Here is an 18052-nt window from a genome sequence, read left to right on the forward strand (position 1 = left end):
AGCACTGCGGTGGACCCTGCTCGGCCCTCTATTCCTCTTTTTTCCCCAACTCAGCACAGACAGAAAGACTGAATGGGCCACTTTTTTTTTTTTTCTTTCTGGAAGTCCTTTAGAACCACATTTCTTTTTTCTTTTAAAAAAAAAATGTTTATTTATTTATTTGCCTGTGCTGGGTCTTAGTTGCGGTATGCTGGGTCTAGCTCCCCGACCAGGGATTGAACCTAGGGCCTCTGCGTTGGGAACATGCAGTCTTAGCCACTGGACCACCAGGTAAGTCTCAGGAACATTAATTTCTTAGCTGCATAGTTTTAAGCTATCAGATGGCACTGACTTCAGTAAGTCCTCTGCTGTAAAGGACTTGGAGTATCTTGTTCTGTGGTCAGCTTTAAGAGCAGTTGAGCTGTTTTATAAAAACTTAGGGCTCGGTCTCCATTTATGTATTTTGGGGAAGTTTTTTATTTGTGAGCATACTGTTCAAAGATTCTCTCTTCAGTGATGCCTCCCTGTGCTTACCTTGAAGAGCTCCTTTTCTTTTTACATTTGTCTTACATGTATTCGTCTTATACAGATGATAGTCTCACCACGTTATACTGTATCAGTAATTCTGTCTGTGTGTCTGCTGGGCTGTGCGTGTCTCACGGTTAGGGAAAGTTCTCACTCATTTGTGTTTTACTACAATCCTCAGGGCAAGATTTGACATGATGTATAGAGAATATATGTAGTGGGTATGCCATAAATGTTGAGTGAATGAATGTTATCCCAGTTTTAGAGCCTACATCCATTCTGGATATAGGTGAATATTTGAACGTAAACCCTAAAGCTGAAATGGGAATGCTGTGTGTTATTAGCAAATTTTGTGCCCTTTTTTCTCACTGGTTATGGAGCTGCCTGCTGTGTTTCATGGTGATCACACATGTGCTACGTTTGATCTGTTGTTGATAATGTGTGATGACAAGTGCCATCATAGTATGGCTGCTTTGGTTCCAAGGTCATTTCTTTACCTTGGTTGAATGTAAGTGGGTTTTACATTTTAGATGCTGGCTTATGGAAACAGGTGGCTCATGTTTATTATGTGTATTCTGGAGCATTTATCACTGTCTGACTTCTGTAATCCCAGTTTCTCTTTGGATCAAATGCCACGTGTGCGTATGGATATATACCAAGCAAATTTAATGGCAGTGGGCAGCCTTTGGCTGAGTCTTGAGTCTTTCCTTTTTTGTTGCAAAATTGTAATTTCTAAGTCCTCGTAGACCCTTCATTATGCTTTTTCACCTCACGAGGAAAGATTTATTTTAAAAGTGTACAGATTACCATTAATTTGGAAATTTTTAATAGGTTAACCAGTTTTTCCTGTTATATTTAGCTTAAAGTTTCCTTCCTGTTTTCTTTCTCTGGAATTTTAATGCCTGAAAGTCATTCTGGAGGGAAGAACAAAGAAACAAAGGTGGTTTGAAGAGTATGTTTGTGAAATTTGTTTTGGGGGGATAATGTTGTTCTGTTCAGTTGAGTCACGCAGTCGTATCCTACTCTTTGCAACCCCATGAATCGCAGCACGCCAGGCCTCCCTGTCCATCACCATCTCCCGGAGTTCACTCAAACTCACGTCCATTGAATCGGTGATGCCATCCAGCCATCTCATCCTCTGTCGTCCCCTTCTCCTCCAGGCCCCAATCCCTCCCAGCATCAGAGTCTTTTCCAATGAGTCAACTCTTCACATGAGGTGGCCAAAGTACTGGAGTTTCAGCTTTAGCATCATTCCTTCCAAAGAAATCCCAGGGCTGATCTCCTTCAGAATGGACTGGTTGGATCTCCTTGCAGTCCAAGGGACTCTCAAGAGTCTTCTCCAACACCACAGTTCAAAAGCATCAATTCTTCAGTGCTCAGCTTTCTTCACAGTCCAACTCTCACATCCATACATGACCACAGGAAAAACCATAGCCTTGACTAGACGGACCTTTATTGGCAAAGTAATGTCTCTACTTTTGAATATGCTATCTAGGTTGGACATAACTTTCCTTCCAAGGAGTAAGCGTCTTTTAATTTCATGGCTGCAGTCACGATCTGCAGTGATTTTGGAGCTCAAAAAGATAAAGTCTGACACTGTTTCCCCTGTTTCCCCATCTATTTGCCATGAAGCAATGAGACCCGATGCCATCTGAGATCTTCATTTTCTGAATGTTGAGCTTTAAGCCAACTTTTTCACTCTCCTCTTGTTAGAAGGACAGATTAAGAGACACTCTTGCAATTTCTTTTTACTAGTTTTGAGATGAGATTAGACAGAGTAGTAAGACCACAGGTCTCTGCCCTCCCTCCTTTTTGCCCGAAGCACTTAGTACAGTGTCAGTTCAGTCTCAGTCATGTCCAACTCTTTGCGACTCCATGGACTGCAGCACACCAGGCCTCCCTGTCCATCACCAACTCCTGGAGCTTACACAAACTCATGTCCATCAAGTTGGTGAGGCCATCCAACCATTTCATCCTCTGTTGTCCCCTTCTCCTCCTGCCCTCAATCTTTCCCAGCATCACGGTCTTTTCAAATGAGTCAGTTCCTCACATCAGGTGGTCAAAGTATTGGAGTTTCAGCTTCAGCATCAGTCCTTCCAATGAACACCCAGGACTGATCTGCTTTAGGATGGACTGGTTGGATCTCCTTGCAGTCCAAGGGACTCTCAAGAGTCTTCTCCAACACCACACTTCAAAAGCTTCAATTCTTCAGCATTCAGCTTTGTTTATAGTCCAACTCTCACATCCATATATGACTACTGGAAAAACCATGACTTTGACTAGATGGAACTTTGTTGGCAAAGTGATGTCTCTGCTTGTTAATATGCTGTCTAGGTTGGTCATAGCTTTTCTTCCAAGGAGCAAGCATCTTTTAATTTCATGGCTGCAGTCACCATCTGCAGTGATTTTAGAGCCCCCCAAAATATAGCCTGTCACTGTTTCCACTGTTTCCCCATCTATTTGCCATGAAGTGATGGGACCAGATGCATGATCTTAGTTTTCTGAATGTTGAGTTTTAAGCCAACTTTCACTCTCCTCTTTCACTTTCATCAAGAGGATCTTTAGTTCTTCTTCCTGCCATGAGGGTGATGTCATCTGCATATCTGAGGTTATTGATATTTCTCCTGGCAATCTTGATTCCAGCTTGTGCTTCATCCAGCCCAACATTTTGCATGATGTACTCTGCATATAAGTTAGATAAGTAGGATGACTTACTCCTTTTCTGATTTGGAACCAGTCTGTTGTTCCATGTGGAGTTCTAACTGTTGCTTCTTGACCTGCATACAGATTTCTCAGGAGGCAGGTCAGGTGGTCTGGTATACCCATCTCTTGAAGAATTATCCATAGTGTGTTGTCATCCACACAGTCAAAGGCTTTGGCATAGTCAATAAAGCAGAAATAGATGTTTTTCTGGAACTCTCTTGCTTTTGGATAATCCAATGGATATTGGCAGTTTGGTCTCTGCCTTAAGTAGATGGACCTTTGTCAGTGAAGTGTAAGGCCTAAAATTAAGGCCTAGTATTAAGTATGCCTTGACATCTGGAGAAAACTGGGAAAGCCTCTCATGGCCCAGCTCCTAAGTCTCCTTCCAGAAGTACTCCTGTGGGTAGGGTCTCCTTGCCAGATAACCCTCTGGAACCCCAGCCAGTTGATATCTTGGTTTTTGTCCTGTGAAACCTGGAGCAAAGATACCTCTGCAGACCTTCGGGAGAATAAATGGATGGTGGTGTAAGTTGTTATGGCAGCAATAGAAACCTGATGCAGGTGTTTAAGGTTGAGTGTGTTTTCCTCTGTTTTATCTTATTTGAAAAATCCAGGGAGAGTCTAACCTTTTTGTTTAACATGATTGGCAAGAAACAATCCACCCACCTAATGTTTCCATTTTGTAGGAAGCAGCCCTAGCTTTATCTAGGGGAGAAGGTCTGCTCTGTGTCCAACACACAGCTGAACATTTGGATTGAATGTTCAATCCAAATTTTAGTGAATCAATGTTTCCCTGGGAACCATTTATTTTTTAACACCAAAGCCACATCTTTAGTCATTGTAGACTCCAAAAGTGGTTCACTGATTATGACCTCTTCTTCAAATACCTTACATTAAAAGTAAGTTTTTCTAGACTTTCAAAAATTAAGACATGATAAGAGTCGGATGATGAACATTATGTTATACGTTGCTACCCATTTATATTGATGTGTCTGTGTATTAGTCGCTCACTCATGTCTGATTCTTTGCAACCCCATTGACTGTAGCCCACTAGGTTCCTCTGTCCATGGGATTCTCCAGGCAAGAATACTGGAGTGGGTTGCCATTTCCTTCTCCACGGGATCTTCCCGACCCAGGGATTGAATCCAGGTTTCCTGCACTGCAGGCAGATGCTTTACCATCTGAGCCACCAGGGAAGCCCTTTATATTGATGGGTAGCATATATGTTTGTCAAATATATAAGATGAAGCAGAAGGCTTCTTTTTCTTTCAGTGATTTTATTTCACAAAGGTGATGGATAATCAAATATGTTTATATTGGTTACCTTTTGAAAAAGTAGGAAAATTTGAAACAGCTCTGTGAGTGGCAAATAGAGAGGATTATGTATACATGAAAAGAGTTAAGTATTGTGATAAAATCTGTAATAAAATGATTATGATACTCGTTTAGGATGAATGATTTTTATTATATGTAAATAGGAATAAAAGGTAAGGGGATTATATAAAATATTCTAATAACTATTTATAATTACTGGTACTGTTACACAGCAGAGTGAGCATTTCTGCCCTTGGTGAAGGGGCAGGAAAAGGGGTGCTGGGCCAAAAGGTTCTCTGAGGCTCCTTTTGTGGTTTGTTATTCCTGACCCACGGTGATTAAGAGAGAGTGAATGTTTTCACTGGACAAACACAAGAGTGCTGGGAATAAAGTGGTTCAGGTTGGACTAGCTCCTACCTCCATGCTACGAGAGTTGCCCCTTCTTCACCCAGTAACATGATAAAATGGAAACTGTGGAAACTGGTTAGCTTGGCCCTTGGAACCGCCAACATTTGGGATGAAGAGTGGGGTAAAGGCTCCACCTTGCTCTCTCCCCTGACTTAACAGGCACTGGAACCCCTTTGACTATGTGCTTCTGTGGCGACTCTGGGTGCTTCCGCCTGCTTTGTACTTGCTTTGCTCCTCCTCTGCTCTTCCTCCAGATGAGGCAGAAGGTTTGTTTCTTTTTCTTTCAGTGATTTTGTTTCACAAGGGTGAGATTTAAAGGAAGGCCTCTCGAAGGGCCCCAAATTCTCCCATTACTGTCTAAAATTCTGTCCTCCAAAGATTAATTTGAATTAATAAACCAGTGTCTTAAGACTGGCTAATGATACTTATTAAGAATGACCATCACATTTAATGATAATTATCACTAGCATGTGTTGCATACTTAGTGTGAGCCAGGGGCTATTATAAAGACTCATGACGTAATTGATTTAATGCTTCTTGCAAGCCTGTGAAGAAGGTTCAGAGAGAGATGTCCAGTGCTTGTGTGCGTGCCAAGTCTCTTCAGTCCTGTCCGACTGTTTGCAGCTCTGTGGACTGTAGCCCCACTGGTCTCCTCTGTCCATGGGATTCTCCAGGCAAGAATACTGAAGTGGGTTGCCGTGCTCTCCTGCAGGGGATCTTCCCAACCCAGGGATCAGACCCAAGTCTCCTGAATTGGCAGGCAGATTCTTTACCACTGGGCTTCCCTGATAGCTCAGTTGGTAAAGAATCCACCTGCAGTGCAGGCGATCCCAGATCAATTCCTGAGTTGGGAAGATCCTCTGGAGAAAGGATAGGCTACCCACTCTGGTACTGAGGCTTCCCTTGTGGCTCATCTGGTAAAGAATCCACCTGCAGTGTGGGAGAGCTGGGTTCGATCCCTGGGTTGGAAAGATTCCCTGGAGAAGGGAAAGGCTACTTACTCTAGTGTTATGGCCTGGAGAATTCTGTGGACATGACCCCAAAGAGTTGGACATGACTGAGTGACTCACAATTCTTTACCACTAGTGCCACCTGGGAAGCCCCAAGATGTCCAGTAACTGGTTCCAAGTTATATGGTGATGAATGAGGGGAGAGAGGATGGAATCCAAATAGGCCTGCTCTGGGACTTGGACCCTCACCCACTGAACTGGGCCTCCTCTCCTGGATATGATTTGATTAGATTGCTTTATTCCTTACACCTGACAGAGATGCTTGTCAGGGGGACTGGAAATGGACAGAGAAAATTTTAGGGAGAGACATGTCTGTAGGGGAGTTGCTGTGGGGATGCTGGAAAGAGATTTGGGCGGCATTCTCTGCAGCCAAAGACTGTAAGAAACTCACTCATCATCACCTTGATGTTACTGATCTTATAACCAACATGAGAATTCAACTAAGAACCCAGCATGTACTGTTTCTCTTCTCTGCTTCTTTCCAAACCCTGACGTCATTTCTCTTTTAATGTTCTAGCAGCAGAAAATTCTTATGTATGTTTGTGTGTATATATCATAAATCAAATGTTTTACTTGTTATTTAAATGTAATTAAAAAAATAACACTTTGCAAATATTCTTGAAGAGAAGGCCAATGAAATGCAACTAATTTCTGCAATTACTCTTTTCTTCCTCACACCAGTATTGGTTGGATCCTGCGAAAACCCTGTCTGAACACAAAGAACTGATCAACAGTAGGTATTTGATTTTAATTTTGTTGAAATTTGAAAATGATGTAATGTCCTTGATTAGGTGAGTGCAGGAATAGGCTTTAAGACCACAGGTGTGAATATTATCATTTGAGTGCCAGAATATGGAAATGGGTGTTTATACATTGTTCAGTCTCTGCAGACTCTGATTAGATTGTGTGGATAGGGACTCTGAGGAGATATGAGTATTGAATTTTGTTTTTGGGTGCACCTGGCCTGGACTTCTGTCTGTGATTTTTCCATTGCTTTTGAAATTTCACCTTCAGACAGAAAAAGCAGAGACGCACTGATTTGAAAAGCAAGTGGACATTGGATATATTAAAGTGCTTGAGTTTCTTGGGTTAAAGAGTGGTATTGCCCTTCACATTATTTACTGGGTCAATAATTAAGGAGTGCCCTCATAACCTGAAAGATTGCTATGAATTCAGAAAGGATCCATCTATTTTGGTTTTGATTTTATCAATATGAATCTACTAATTGACCCAGAAGTCTAATTAATGTTATATTCATTAACATTAATTTTCATAACTCAAATTTTTGTTTTTAAATGTACACATGCCCACACACTTGCAGCCCTTAAGTATGTAGAAGAGTAGTTATTTTTAAATCATCTTTATTATTAAAATTGTTAGTAAAATGTATAACATGAGATGTACCATGTTAACCATTTTGGAGTGTACAGTTCAGCAGCGTTAAATACACTCATATTGGTTTGTAGCCGTGACCAGTAACCATCTCTGAAACATTTTTGTCGTCCCAAACTGAAACCATATCATTAAACTATTTCGCTGAAGTATTGCTGGTAAGACCTGGAGGACTCTTCTGGCCTTCTTACCCGACCCTGAGTCTGTACTTTTCCTGTGTTGATTCATTCCCTGGGGTCACATGGGTCACATGGTGCTCCATGGACCCCACGGGCAGGAACAGAGCTGGGCCTCAGGAAGGGCTAGGAACTAAGAGCTGCAAAGTTGTCAGGAACTCGGCACGTACCATTTCTCTGAACATCAGCATCATTTTTGTTTCTCTCTGTGGTCTGGCTCTTTTTGCCCCTCCATGTCTGTGGTGGAAACCTCCGCAGTTTCCAAGTTATAGTTCTAGCCACAAGCAGAAGAACTGACTGTCTCTGAATTGCAACTCCAAACGCTTGGGAGGGTGTTTGGCCAGTTTGCATTAGTAGCTCACTTCAGTCCACTCAGCTGTGTCTAGGCTTTTCCAAGGTCAGTACAAACACAGCTGGTATGCGGGCCAGCATTCTGGATGAGAATGGGCAACAGGTTTCAGAAATGGGGCTGGTGGCCTATGAGATGAGAAAACACCCTCAAAATACATACCTTAGACATCAAGTTCTGCCTCCTCAGCCTACACAAGAGTAAGTCCTAATCAGAAAGGGTTTGCGACCTGCCATGGATGAGAAGCTGCTCAGTACTGGAGGGATGACCAAAGCCCTGACCATCTGACTTTTCATTCCACGTGCTTCCTGAGTGAGCAAACTGCCCACTGAAGGCTGAGAGGAAGCAGGAGGTTCATGTGATTAGATGTGAATGCAGATAACTTCCATGAGGTATCCTGATACGAATGGTAGATGCTCCAGTTTAACAAGTCTCATCCCTCAGGATCTAGAAATCTGCACTTTTCCAAAAGATTCAGGTAGAATAATAAATACAATAAATTCTTGTCCATTTCAACCACTTACTTAAAAAATACCAGTTCAAAAATTAGAAAAATTTTACTATTTTAAAGCAGATTTCTATGCAAATGTGGAGAAAAATGTAAATTATTTAAAGTATATTATTCTAATGTTCCTTTAAGAACATTTGAAGAATCTATTTCTTTTTTTTTTTGTATGTCAATTATATTAATTTATTTTTTTAAATTTTATTTAATTTTTAAATTTTACATAATTGTATTAGTTTTTGCCAAATATCAAAATGAATCCACCACAGGTATACATGTGTTCCCCATCCTGAACCCTCCTCCCTCCTCCCTCCCCATACCATCCCTCTGGGTCGTCCCAGTGCACTAGCCCCAAGCATCCAATATCGTGCATCGAACCTGATATCATATCAGGTTCATATCAAATATCATACATGATATTTTACATGTTTACATAACATATCAGGTTCATATCAAATATCATACATGATATTTTACATGTTTCAATGCCATTCTCCCAAATCTTCCCACCGTCTCCCTTTCCCACAGAGTCCATAAGACTGTTCTATACATCACTGTCTCTTTTGCTGTCTCGTACTCAGGGTTATTGTTACCATCTTTCTAAATTCCATATATATGCGTTAGTATACTGTATTGGTGTTTTTCCTTCTGGCTTACTTCACTCTGTATAATAGGCTCCAGTTTCATCCACCTCATGAAGTATCTATTTCTTTACATGGTATGAAATATTATGTTTAATATCCATAATCTGTAATGCAGTTACAGTTTTTAACTGCATTTCTTAATGCAGTTATAACTTTCTTATCCTAAATAAATGTCATCCTGTCAAAAATTTGATGTACAGGAAGAATAAATCACTGATACTATAATTGAATGGAGAAGGAAATGGCAACCCACTCCAGTACTATTGCCTGGGAGTCCCATGGACAGAGGGGCCTGGTGGGCTGCTGTCCATAGGGTCACAAGAGGTGGACATGACTGAAGCGACTTAGCATGCATGCATGCATTGGAGAAGGAAATGGCAACCCACTCCAGTATTATTGCCTGGGAGTCCCATGGACAGAGGGAGCCTGGTGGGCTGCTGTCCATAGGGTCACACAGAGTTGGACACGACTGAAGCGACTTAGCATGCATGCATGCATTGGAGAAGGAAATGGCAACCCACTCCAGTGTTCTTGCCTGGAGAATCCCAGGGACAGAGGAGCCTGGTGGGCTGCCATCTGTGGGGTTGCATAGAGTCAGACATGACTGAAGCGACTTAGCAGCAGCATAACAATTGAATAATGCATAATTTTTTATTTTTTAAGATAGTTTGATAATTAATGAAGGAGAATGCCTCTCACATCTCCAGCAGATAAGTCAGAAGGAATATCTGTAAAAATGACAGAATATTTACTAGTCACCGGAATTCTCATTGGTAAACTTTGATTTAGATATCCTGAGCTAAAGGGAGGCTATTATCATTAAAGGCCTTGAAATCAGTCTTCACAAGAGGTAGATTAGAGGATTCCCAGTTTCTGGCTTCTATTTTGCTAGAGTAAAACAATATTAACTTTACATAAATGATTTCTTAAAGATAGACCTAGAAAAACATAGATCAAGATAATAATCTAGGAATTTGCTTCATTGGCACCTTATTTTTACAGTCAGCTTCAGATTAAGAAGCTGAAAAAATACCTGGGCAGACATATCCTTGCTCCAGAATCTCCATTTCTTTAGCCTTCAGTTGATGTACAAAACAGTGATGTGTGTATGAAGTATTTAACTTTGCTCTGAAGTTGTATGATTTTTTTCCCTGAGAGCCTGTATGCTATAGTTGCCAGCAAGCACTAAACTCTAGGTATTAGCAAACGTGGTTCTCTCTTTTGGGATCTTGGGTGAGTTGCTTTACCTCCTTGGAGCTTTTCCGGCCTTACATATGTTACCAGATGCTTGCTGGGAATCAAATGTTAAGGAAACATTTTTGAACATTATCAGATACAATCAAATAGTAACTTGTGTATTTGGACATAAGACATTTTATATGTAAGTGGGTAAAGGAGGGCTGATTTTGGCCAAAAGTCCTTAGAGAAAATTAGTCCAAACTGAATGTTTTTAACTATATGTTTTTCAAACTTCTGCTTAACTGCTTATCACCAAACACATTTGAACTGGCTAGGCTTGGTCAATAGTGTGGAATTCCCCTTTTATTCTGGGGAATAAAAGCAGCCCTGGCGGCTGGACAAGGCCTTCTTCCCTTTGTACACCATCTCAGCAGCATCTGTGCTCCTCCCATCCCCAGATACGTGAACCCTTGTGGCCTGCAGGCGGAGGCAGGCCCACCTGCTCAGTAACACAGAGCTTATTGACACAGACAGATTAGCGGAGTATGGACTTCCTAGCTCTCTGAATATTTAATAATCGGTGCCTCCTTGACATCTGTGTTCAGGGGTGAAGTTATATTTGTCAGAAATAACAACACAGTGATTAAGTAAACATAGAAATTGAACATATGGAATCAACTCTAGGGATGAATTCTAACAAAGTTTCTTGTAAAATTTAGTTTCTAAAAAAGCTCCAGCATAAGGAGGGCTTTATGCAGGAAGGCATAGGCTAGGGGAGAGAGGTAGGACCCTGGTGTTGGTTGTCTCCTGTGTGCCGTAGCATGCGTGTGTCATAATAATAGTAAATAATAACATCACGTATATGTTATAAACGTATTGTGACTTTGTTACCTGTTGTTCTGTGTAACTTCCTCTCCCTAGCTTCTAAATTTGTGACTTTATTTACTTAGTTAAAAATGAAAATAGACTGTATGTCTGTCTACCTGCTGTTGAGCATTTACTGTTTCTAGCTTTTTGCTGATTTTAGTGAGTACTTTCTGCAATAGTTAGTGGTAGGAGTGCAGTGAATGTGGGGGTGCCTACATCTCTCGGAGACCCTGATTCCATTTCCTTTGGATAAGCACCTAGCAGTGGGATTGTTGCCTTATATGGCAGCTCTGATTTTAACTTTCGGAGGAACTTCCATACCGTTTTCCCTAATGGTTCCATTAATTTATGTCCCCGCCAGCAGTGTACAGAGCTCTTCTTTCTTTACATCGTCACCAGCATTTTTGTCTTTTTGACAATAGCCATTCTTACAGGTGTCCATTCTTACAGGTGCGAGGTAATGTCCTAATGTGGTTTTGATTTGCATTTTCCTGATGATTAGCAATGTGGAATATCTTTTCATGTGTTGAATATCTTTGGCTATTTGAACATCTTCTTTGGAAAAATATTTATTTAGTTTCCATTCCAAGACAAAGGCTATTTGTCTTTTGCTGTTGAGTTGTGTGACTTCCTCATATATTTTGTATTAACCCCTTATCCAGTATATGGTTTACAAATATTTTTGATGACTGTGATTTTTAATAGTTCTGTTGTATTACACTACTACTTTGGCAAATTTTTAATGTGAAATTTAATTTTTATTTCTTATTTTAGCTGGACCTCCATATACTTTGTATTTTGGTATTAAATTCTATGCCGAAGATCCATGTAAACTTAAAGAAGAAATAACCAGGTATAGTACTGACTTTGCTTTTGATCAGTACATGTATGGCATATACAAAAGGCTTTATTTAAAACAAATTGGAGTCAAATGTTGGGATGGTGTCTGCATGTGTCTTGTAAGCGTTTCCTGTGAGAGTTAAATTTAAACTCGCCTTGCATGAGGCAGTTCAGCATCTAATGATAGATGTGCTTGAACAATGACACGGACCTGGGTGACGTCATGATAGATTCTGCATCTGCTGTGATGGGATATGTCTGTATCGTTACTGTGAAGGATACAGTCAGCCTTTGTAGTCATGTAAAAGTGGCCATATGAATATGTAAATGGAAGATATAAATATATTTTAAAATTGATTTAAGTATAGTTGAATAACAATGTTGTGTTATTTTCTGCTGGACAGCAAAGTCGATTCAGTTATTGTTGTTGTTGCTCACTCAGTCGTGTTTGACTTTCTTTGGCCTCATGGGCTGTAGCCCACCAGGCTCCTCTGTCCATGGGATTTCCCAGGCAAGAATACTGGAGTGGGTGCCATTGTTTCCTCCAGGGGATCTTACCAACCCAGGGATTGAATACACATCCATTATGTCTCTTGCATTGGCAATATTTACCGGCTATATATCACTAGCGTCACCTGGGAAGCTATGATTCAATTATACATGTACGTTTATATTCTTTTTCATATTCTTTTCCACATAGTTTATTACAGGATGTTGAATATAGCTCCCTGTGCTATCAGATCAGATCAGTTGCTCAGTTGTGTCCGACCCTTAGCGACCCCATGAATTGCAGCACACCAGGCCTCCCTGTCTGTCACCAACTCCCGGAGTTCACTCAGACTCATGTCCATCGAGTCAGTGATGCCATGCAGCCATCTCATCCTCTGTCGTCCCCTTCTCCTCCTGCCCCCAATCCTTCCCAGCATCAGAGTCTTTTCCAATGAGTCAGCTCTTCGCATGAGGTGGCCAAAGTACTGGAGTTTCAGCTTCAGCATCATTATTTCCAAAGAAATCCCAGGGCTGATCTCCTTCAGAATGGACTGGTTGGATCTCCTTGCAGTCCAAGGGACTCTCAAGAGTCTTCTCCAACACCACAGTTCAAAAGCATCAATTCTTCAGTGCTCAGCCTTCTGCACAGTCCAGCTCTCACATCCATACATGACCACAGGAAAAACCACAGCCTTGACTAGACGAACCTTTGTTGGCAAAGTAATGTCTCTGCTTTTGAATATGCTATCTAGGTTGGACATAACTTTCCTTCCAAGGAGTAAACATCTTTTAATTTCATGGCTGCAGTCACCATCTGCTGTGATTTGGGAGCCCCAAAAAATAAAGTCTGACACTGTTTCCACTGTTTCCCCATCTGTTTGCCATGAAGTGATGGGACCTGATGCCATGATCTTCATTTTCTGAATGTTGAGCTTTAAGCCAACTTTTTCACTCTCCACTTTCACTTTCATCAAGAGGCTTTTTAGTTCCTCTTCACTTTCTGCCATAAGGGTGGTGTCATCTGCATATCTGAAGTTATTGATATTTCTCCCGGCAATCTTGATTCCAGCTTGTGTTTCTTCCAGTCCAGCGTTTCTCATGATGTACTCTGCATATAAGTTAAATAAGCAGGGTGACAATATACAGCCTTGACGAACTCCTTTTCCTATTTGGAACCAGTCTGTTGTTCCATGTCCAGTTCTAATTGTTGCTTCCTGACCTGCATACAAATTTCTCAAGAGGCAGATCAGGTGGTCTGGTATTCCCATCTCTTTCAGAATTTTCCACAGTTTATTGTGATCCACACAGTCAAAGGCTTTGGCATAGTCAATAAAGCAGAAATAGATGTTTCTCTGGAACTCTCTTGCTTTTTCGATGATCCAGCGGATGTTGGCAATTTGATCTCTGGTTCCTCTGCCTTTTCTAAAACCAGCTTGAACATCAGGAAGTTCACGGTTCACATATTGCTGAAGCCTGGCTTGGAGAATTTTGGAGAACACGCATTACTTTACTAGCGTGTGAGATGAGTGCAATTGTGCGGTCGTTTGAGCGTTCTTTGGCATTGCCTTTCTTTGGGATTGGAATGAAAACTGACCTTTTCCAGTCCTGTGGCCACTGCTGAGTTTTCCAACTTTGCTGGCATATTGAGTGCAGCACTTTCACAGCATCATCTTTCAGGATTTGGAATAGCTCAACTGGAATTCCATTACCTGCACTAGCTTTGTTCGTAGTGATGCTTTCTAAGGCCCACTTGACTTCACATTCCAGGATGTCTGGCTCTAGGTCAGTAATCACACCATCGTGATTATCTGGGTCGTGAAGATCTTTTTTGTACAGTTCTTCATTGTATTCTTGCTACTTCTTCTTAATATCTTCTGCTTCTGTTAGGTCCATACCATTTCTGTCCTTTTTCGAGCCCATCTTTGTATGAAATGTTCCTTTGGTATCTCTGATTTTCTTGAAGAGATCCCTAGTCTTTCCCATTCTGTTGTTTTCCTCTATTTCTTTGCATTGATCGCTGAAGAAGGCTTTCTTATCACTTCTTGCTATTCTTTGGAACTCTGCATTCAGATGCTTATATCTTTCCTTTTCTCCTTTGCTTTTCACTTCTCTTCTTTTCACAGCTATTTGTAAGGCCTCCCCAGACAGCCATTTTGCTTTTTTGCATTTCTTTTCCATGGGGATGGTCTTCATCCCTGTCTCCTGTACAATGTCACGAACCTCATTCCATAGTTCATCAGGCACTCTATCTATCAGATCTAGGCCCTTAAATCTATTTCTCACTTCCACTGTATAATCATAAGGCATTTGATTTAGGTCATACCTGAATGGTCTAGTGGTTTTCCCTACTTTCATCAATTTAAGTCTGAATTTGGCAATAAGGAGTTCATGGTCTGAGCCACAGTCAGCTCCTGGTCTTGTTTTTGCTGACTGTATAGAGCTTCTCCATCTTTGGCTGCAAAGAATGTAATCAGTCTGATTTCGGTGTTGACCATCTGGTGATGTCCATGTGTAGAGCCTTCTCTTGTGTTGTTGGAAGAGGGTGTTTGTTATGACCAGTGCATTTTCTTGGCAAAACGCTATTAGTCTTTGCCCTGCTTCATTCCATATTCCAAGGCCAAATTTGCCTGTTACTCCAAGTGTTTCTTGACTTCCTACTTTTGCATTCCAGTCCCCTATAATGAAAAGGACATCTTTTTTGGGTGTTAGTTCTAAAAGGTGCTATACCTGTGTACTAAACAATGAGTAGGGCCTTACTGTTTTTCCATACTATAATATACGTAATAGTTTGCGTCTGTTAATCCCAAACCCCCAATCCACCCCTCTCTGCCCTTATTCCCCCTTGGCAACCACAAGTCTGTTTTCTGTGTATGTTTCTGTTTTGTTTTAAATTCATTTATGTAGGGAAGATATTTTGATGCTGAGCTTGCATATGTAAATATAAACTTGAAGAAGTACTTACTCTTCTTTAATTATTGTAGCTTAAATATTATCTCTTCAGAGATTTCATTCATCTCTATGGAAAATGAAAAGATAATTGCTTTTAGTGTTAAGGGAGAGAGAAAACCCTGTATTTTATAATGTATTACTTCACCTTTGTCATTGAATATCTTATTTCAATTAAGGCAAACTTTGATTGGTATTGGTTATATTGTTAAAACAGTCCATGCCAACATTTGAAACTGGCTTATGAAGAGCAGACAATAGCATTCTGTTTTCACTTATTCCACTAATGACCTGCCTGTGTGCATTCGTGTGTGCTCAGTCGTTTCAGTTGAGTCTGACTCTCTGTGACCTCGTGGACTATAGCCCACCAGATTTCTCTGTCCATGGGATTTTCCAGGCAAGAATTCTGGAGTGGGTTGCTGTGCCCTCCTCCAGGGGATCATCCTGACACAGGACTCAAACTCGCATCTCCTGCATTGTAGGCGAATTCTTTACCCACTGAGCCACCTGGGAAGCCTGACCTTCCTACATGTGGTAGCAGAAACAGAAGTGTTTCCCTAACTTGCCTTTAAATGGTCAGTTTTCTAATGAACCCATGCGTGGCTTGAGTAGAACCCAATGCGTTGTTCAAAGAACTGGAAATCATACCTTTGATAACGAAGACAGTCTATGGTTTTGTTTCTGTCCCATCCTTTATCTTTTTCCTTAGAAGTCTTAATCCTTCCACTTCCTTTTGTCTTGATTTGTCTCACTTTCGGACACGACTGAGCGACTTCACTTTCACTTTTCACTTTCATGCATTGGAGAAGGAAATGGCAACCCATTCCAGTGTTCTTGCCTGGAGAATCCCAGGGACGGGGGAGCCTGGTAGGTCTATGGGGTCTCACAGAGTCGGACATGACTGAAGTGACTTAGCAACAGCAGCAGCAGCACAGAAAAGATAGAAGGTCAGCTATGGGACCTCTGCTGTTCTGCTCTGAAGTATTGTAATTAGGCCTCGTTTGCAGAACTGTGCTGACATCTGCTTTCCAGTCTTCCATCGCTACATTGTTAGTGAGCGCTTGGAAAGGCAGGACTGTGTCTAGGCTTTCTCTGAGCAAACCTCTATGGGAGAAGGGACACTGTGCTGGGGAGAGGCTCAGGTGAGGGTCCTATTTACACTGGAGTTTCATGAATAGTCTTTGCAGTCAAGAGTCATTTCTAAGTTGAGGTTTCTGGGGAACCTGAGTCCAAGTGATATAGAAGCACATTTGTATCTGTAAGTGATCAGGGAATTACAGGGCACAACATTTTATGAAAATACAAGGGAAGTTCTTCATTTTGATGTTATCAGTAACTTCTCTGTGCCTCCGTTTCCTTACTTATAATATTGGAACTGTACCTGCCTCATGCTTTCCTGGTGGCTCAGAGGTAAAGAATCCGCCTGCCAATGCAGCAGACTCGTGTTCAGTCCCTGGGTGGGGAAGATCCCCTGGAGGAGGAAATGGCAACCCATTCCAATATTCTTGTCTGGGAAATCCCATGAATAGAGGAGCCTGCTGGGCTAAGGTCCACGGGGTCACAAGACTCCGCCATGACGTAGCATCTAAACCACCACCTCCACCACCTGTCTTGTAAGGTTTTTATAAGCATTAAATGGAATAATGTATGTGAAGCTCTTTTAAGTTGGTTGTGTTGGCTCACAGTTCAGTGGGTAATAAATGCTAGCACTACTATTTTCTTCTCTCTTTTCTCTGACAGTTCAGTTAGTTACATCTTAAGTGAGGGTTAGAGTCCAAAAGAGTGCTTGATTTAGTATTAAGGGAGAAAAAGAGTAGTGTTTTCTAATAATGCATTCCTTCATATCTGTTCACACAAATACTGATGATGCATAGAAATTTCCTTTCAGAATCTTCTAATGGCTCATTAGCAGAATACATGGATTTGTTTGTAATGTACCTCCCCACAATATATTGAATGCAACCTTTTTTCTTTCAAGTTTTAGACCAGATCTTGTAATAACCAGGTGATATAGTTAGCTTACAGTTAGTGGCCATGATCTATGATAATTTGGTTTTATTGTGAAAAAACATACAGTCAAATTTAGGTAAGTTAAATATGCATTTAATGTGCTACTATTATATATTCTTGTTGTTTAGTTACTAAGTCACGTCTGACTATTTGTGACCCTATGGTCTGTGGCCCACCAGGCTCCTCTGTCCATGGGATTCTCCAGGCAAAAATACTGGAATAGGTTGCCATTTCCTTCTCCAATATACTCCCTCTTAGTATATCCTAAAGATAAAATCACTGATTTGCATGAATATGTTAACTTAAATGGTTAGGCATAATAGACCTTAAAAAGGGAGTCAATTACACAAGATAATTTTGGCAAAAGCAAAAAAGAAACCAAAAGACAAAATCCCCCAAAATAAAAGCATACTTCTGTCTGCATTTTCACCTTGAATTTTTATCTTGCTTCAGTTCTTTGGAAAATTGTTTCAGCCTACTCTGTATTGGCTCTTAGGTTTTTTAGTTTTTATTTCTTCACTTTCTCTCTTCTGTTTCTTTTTTTAAAAATTAAATTTAATTTTTAAAACTGAAAGTGTAGTTGATTTACAGTGTTTCAGATGTATGGCGAAGTGGTTCATTTATATATACATACATACAAATGTGTATATGCGTATATTCTTTTTCAGACTGTCTTCTGTTATAGATTATTATAAGATACTGAACGTATTTCCCTA

The 18052-nt window shown here is 40.8% G+C and overlaps 1 protein-coding gene across 8 annotated transcripts in view; it reads left to right on the forward strand.

Annotated features, from left to right (window-relative positions):
* The window catches only part of EPB41L4A (erythrocyte membrane protein band 4.1 like 4A), a 295134-nt gene that overhangs the window by 150637 nt on the left and 126445 nt on the right, over positions 1-18052 (forward strand). For 5 of the 8 annotated variants that reach the window (XM_061429902.1, XM_061429905.1, XM_061429904.1 and 2 more), the window contains 2 exons: positions 6621-6672; positions 11826-11904. The exons of 2 other annotated variants lie outside the window; for them this stretch is intronic. In XM_061429902.1, the coding sequence (XP_061285886.1) occupies positions 6621-6672; positions 11826-11904 (131 nt within the window). Of the gene's footprint in view, positions 1-5093; positions 5196-6620; positions 6673-11825; positions 11905-18052 lie in introns of those variants that run through there. One more of the 8 variants, XM_061429906.1, reaches the window with a different exon arrangement.

The sequence above is a fragment of the Bos javanicus genome, chromosome 10 (genome assembly GCF_032452875.1).
Source record: "Bos javanicus breed banteng chromosome 10, ARS-OSU_banteng_1.0, whole genome shotgun sequence".
Taxonomy (NCBI): domain Eukaryota; kingdom Metazoa; phylum Chordata; class Mammalia; order Artiodactyla; family Bovidae; genus Bos; species Bos javanicus.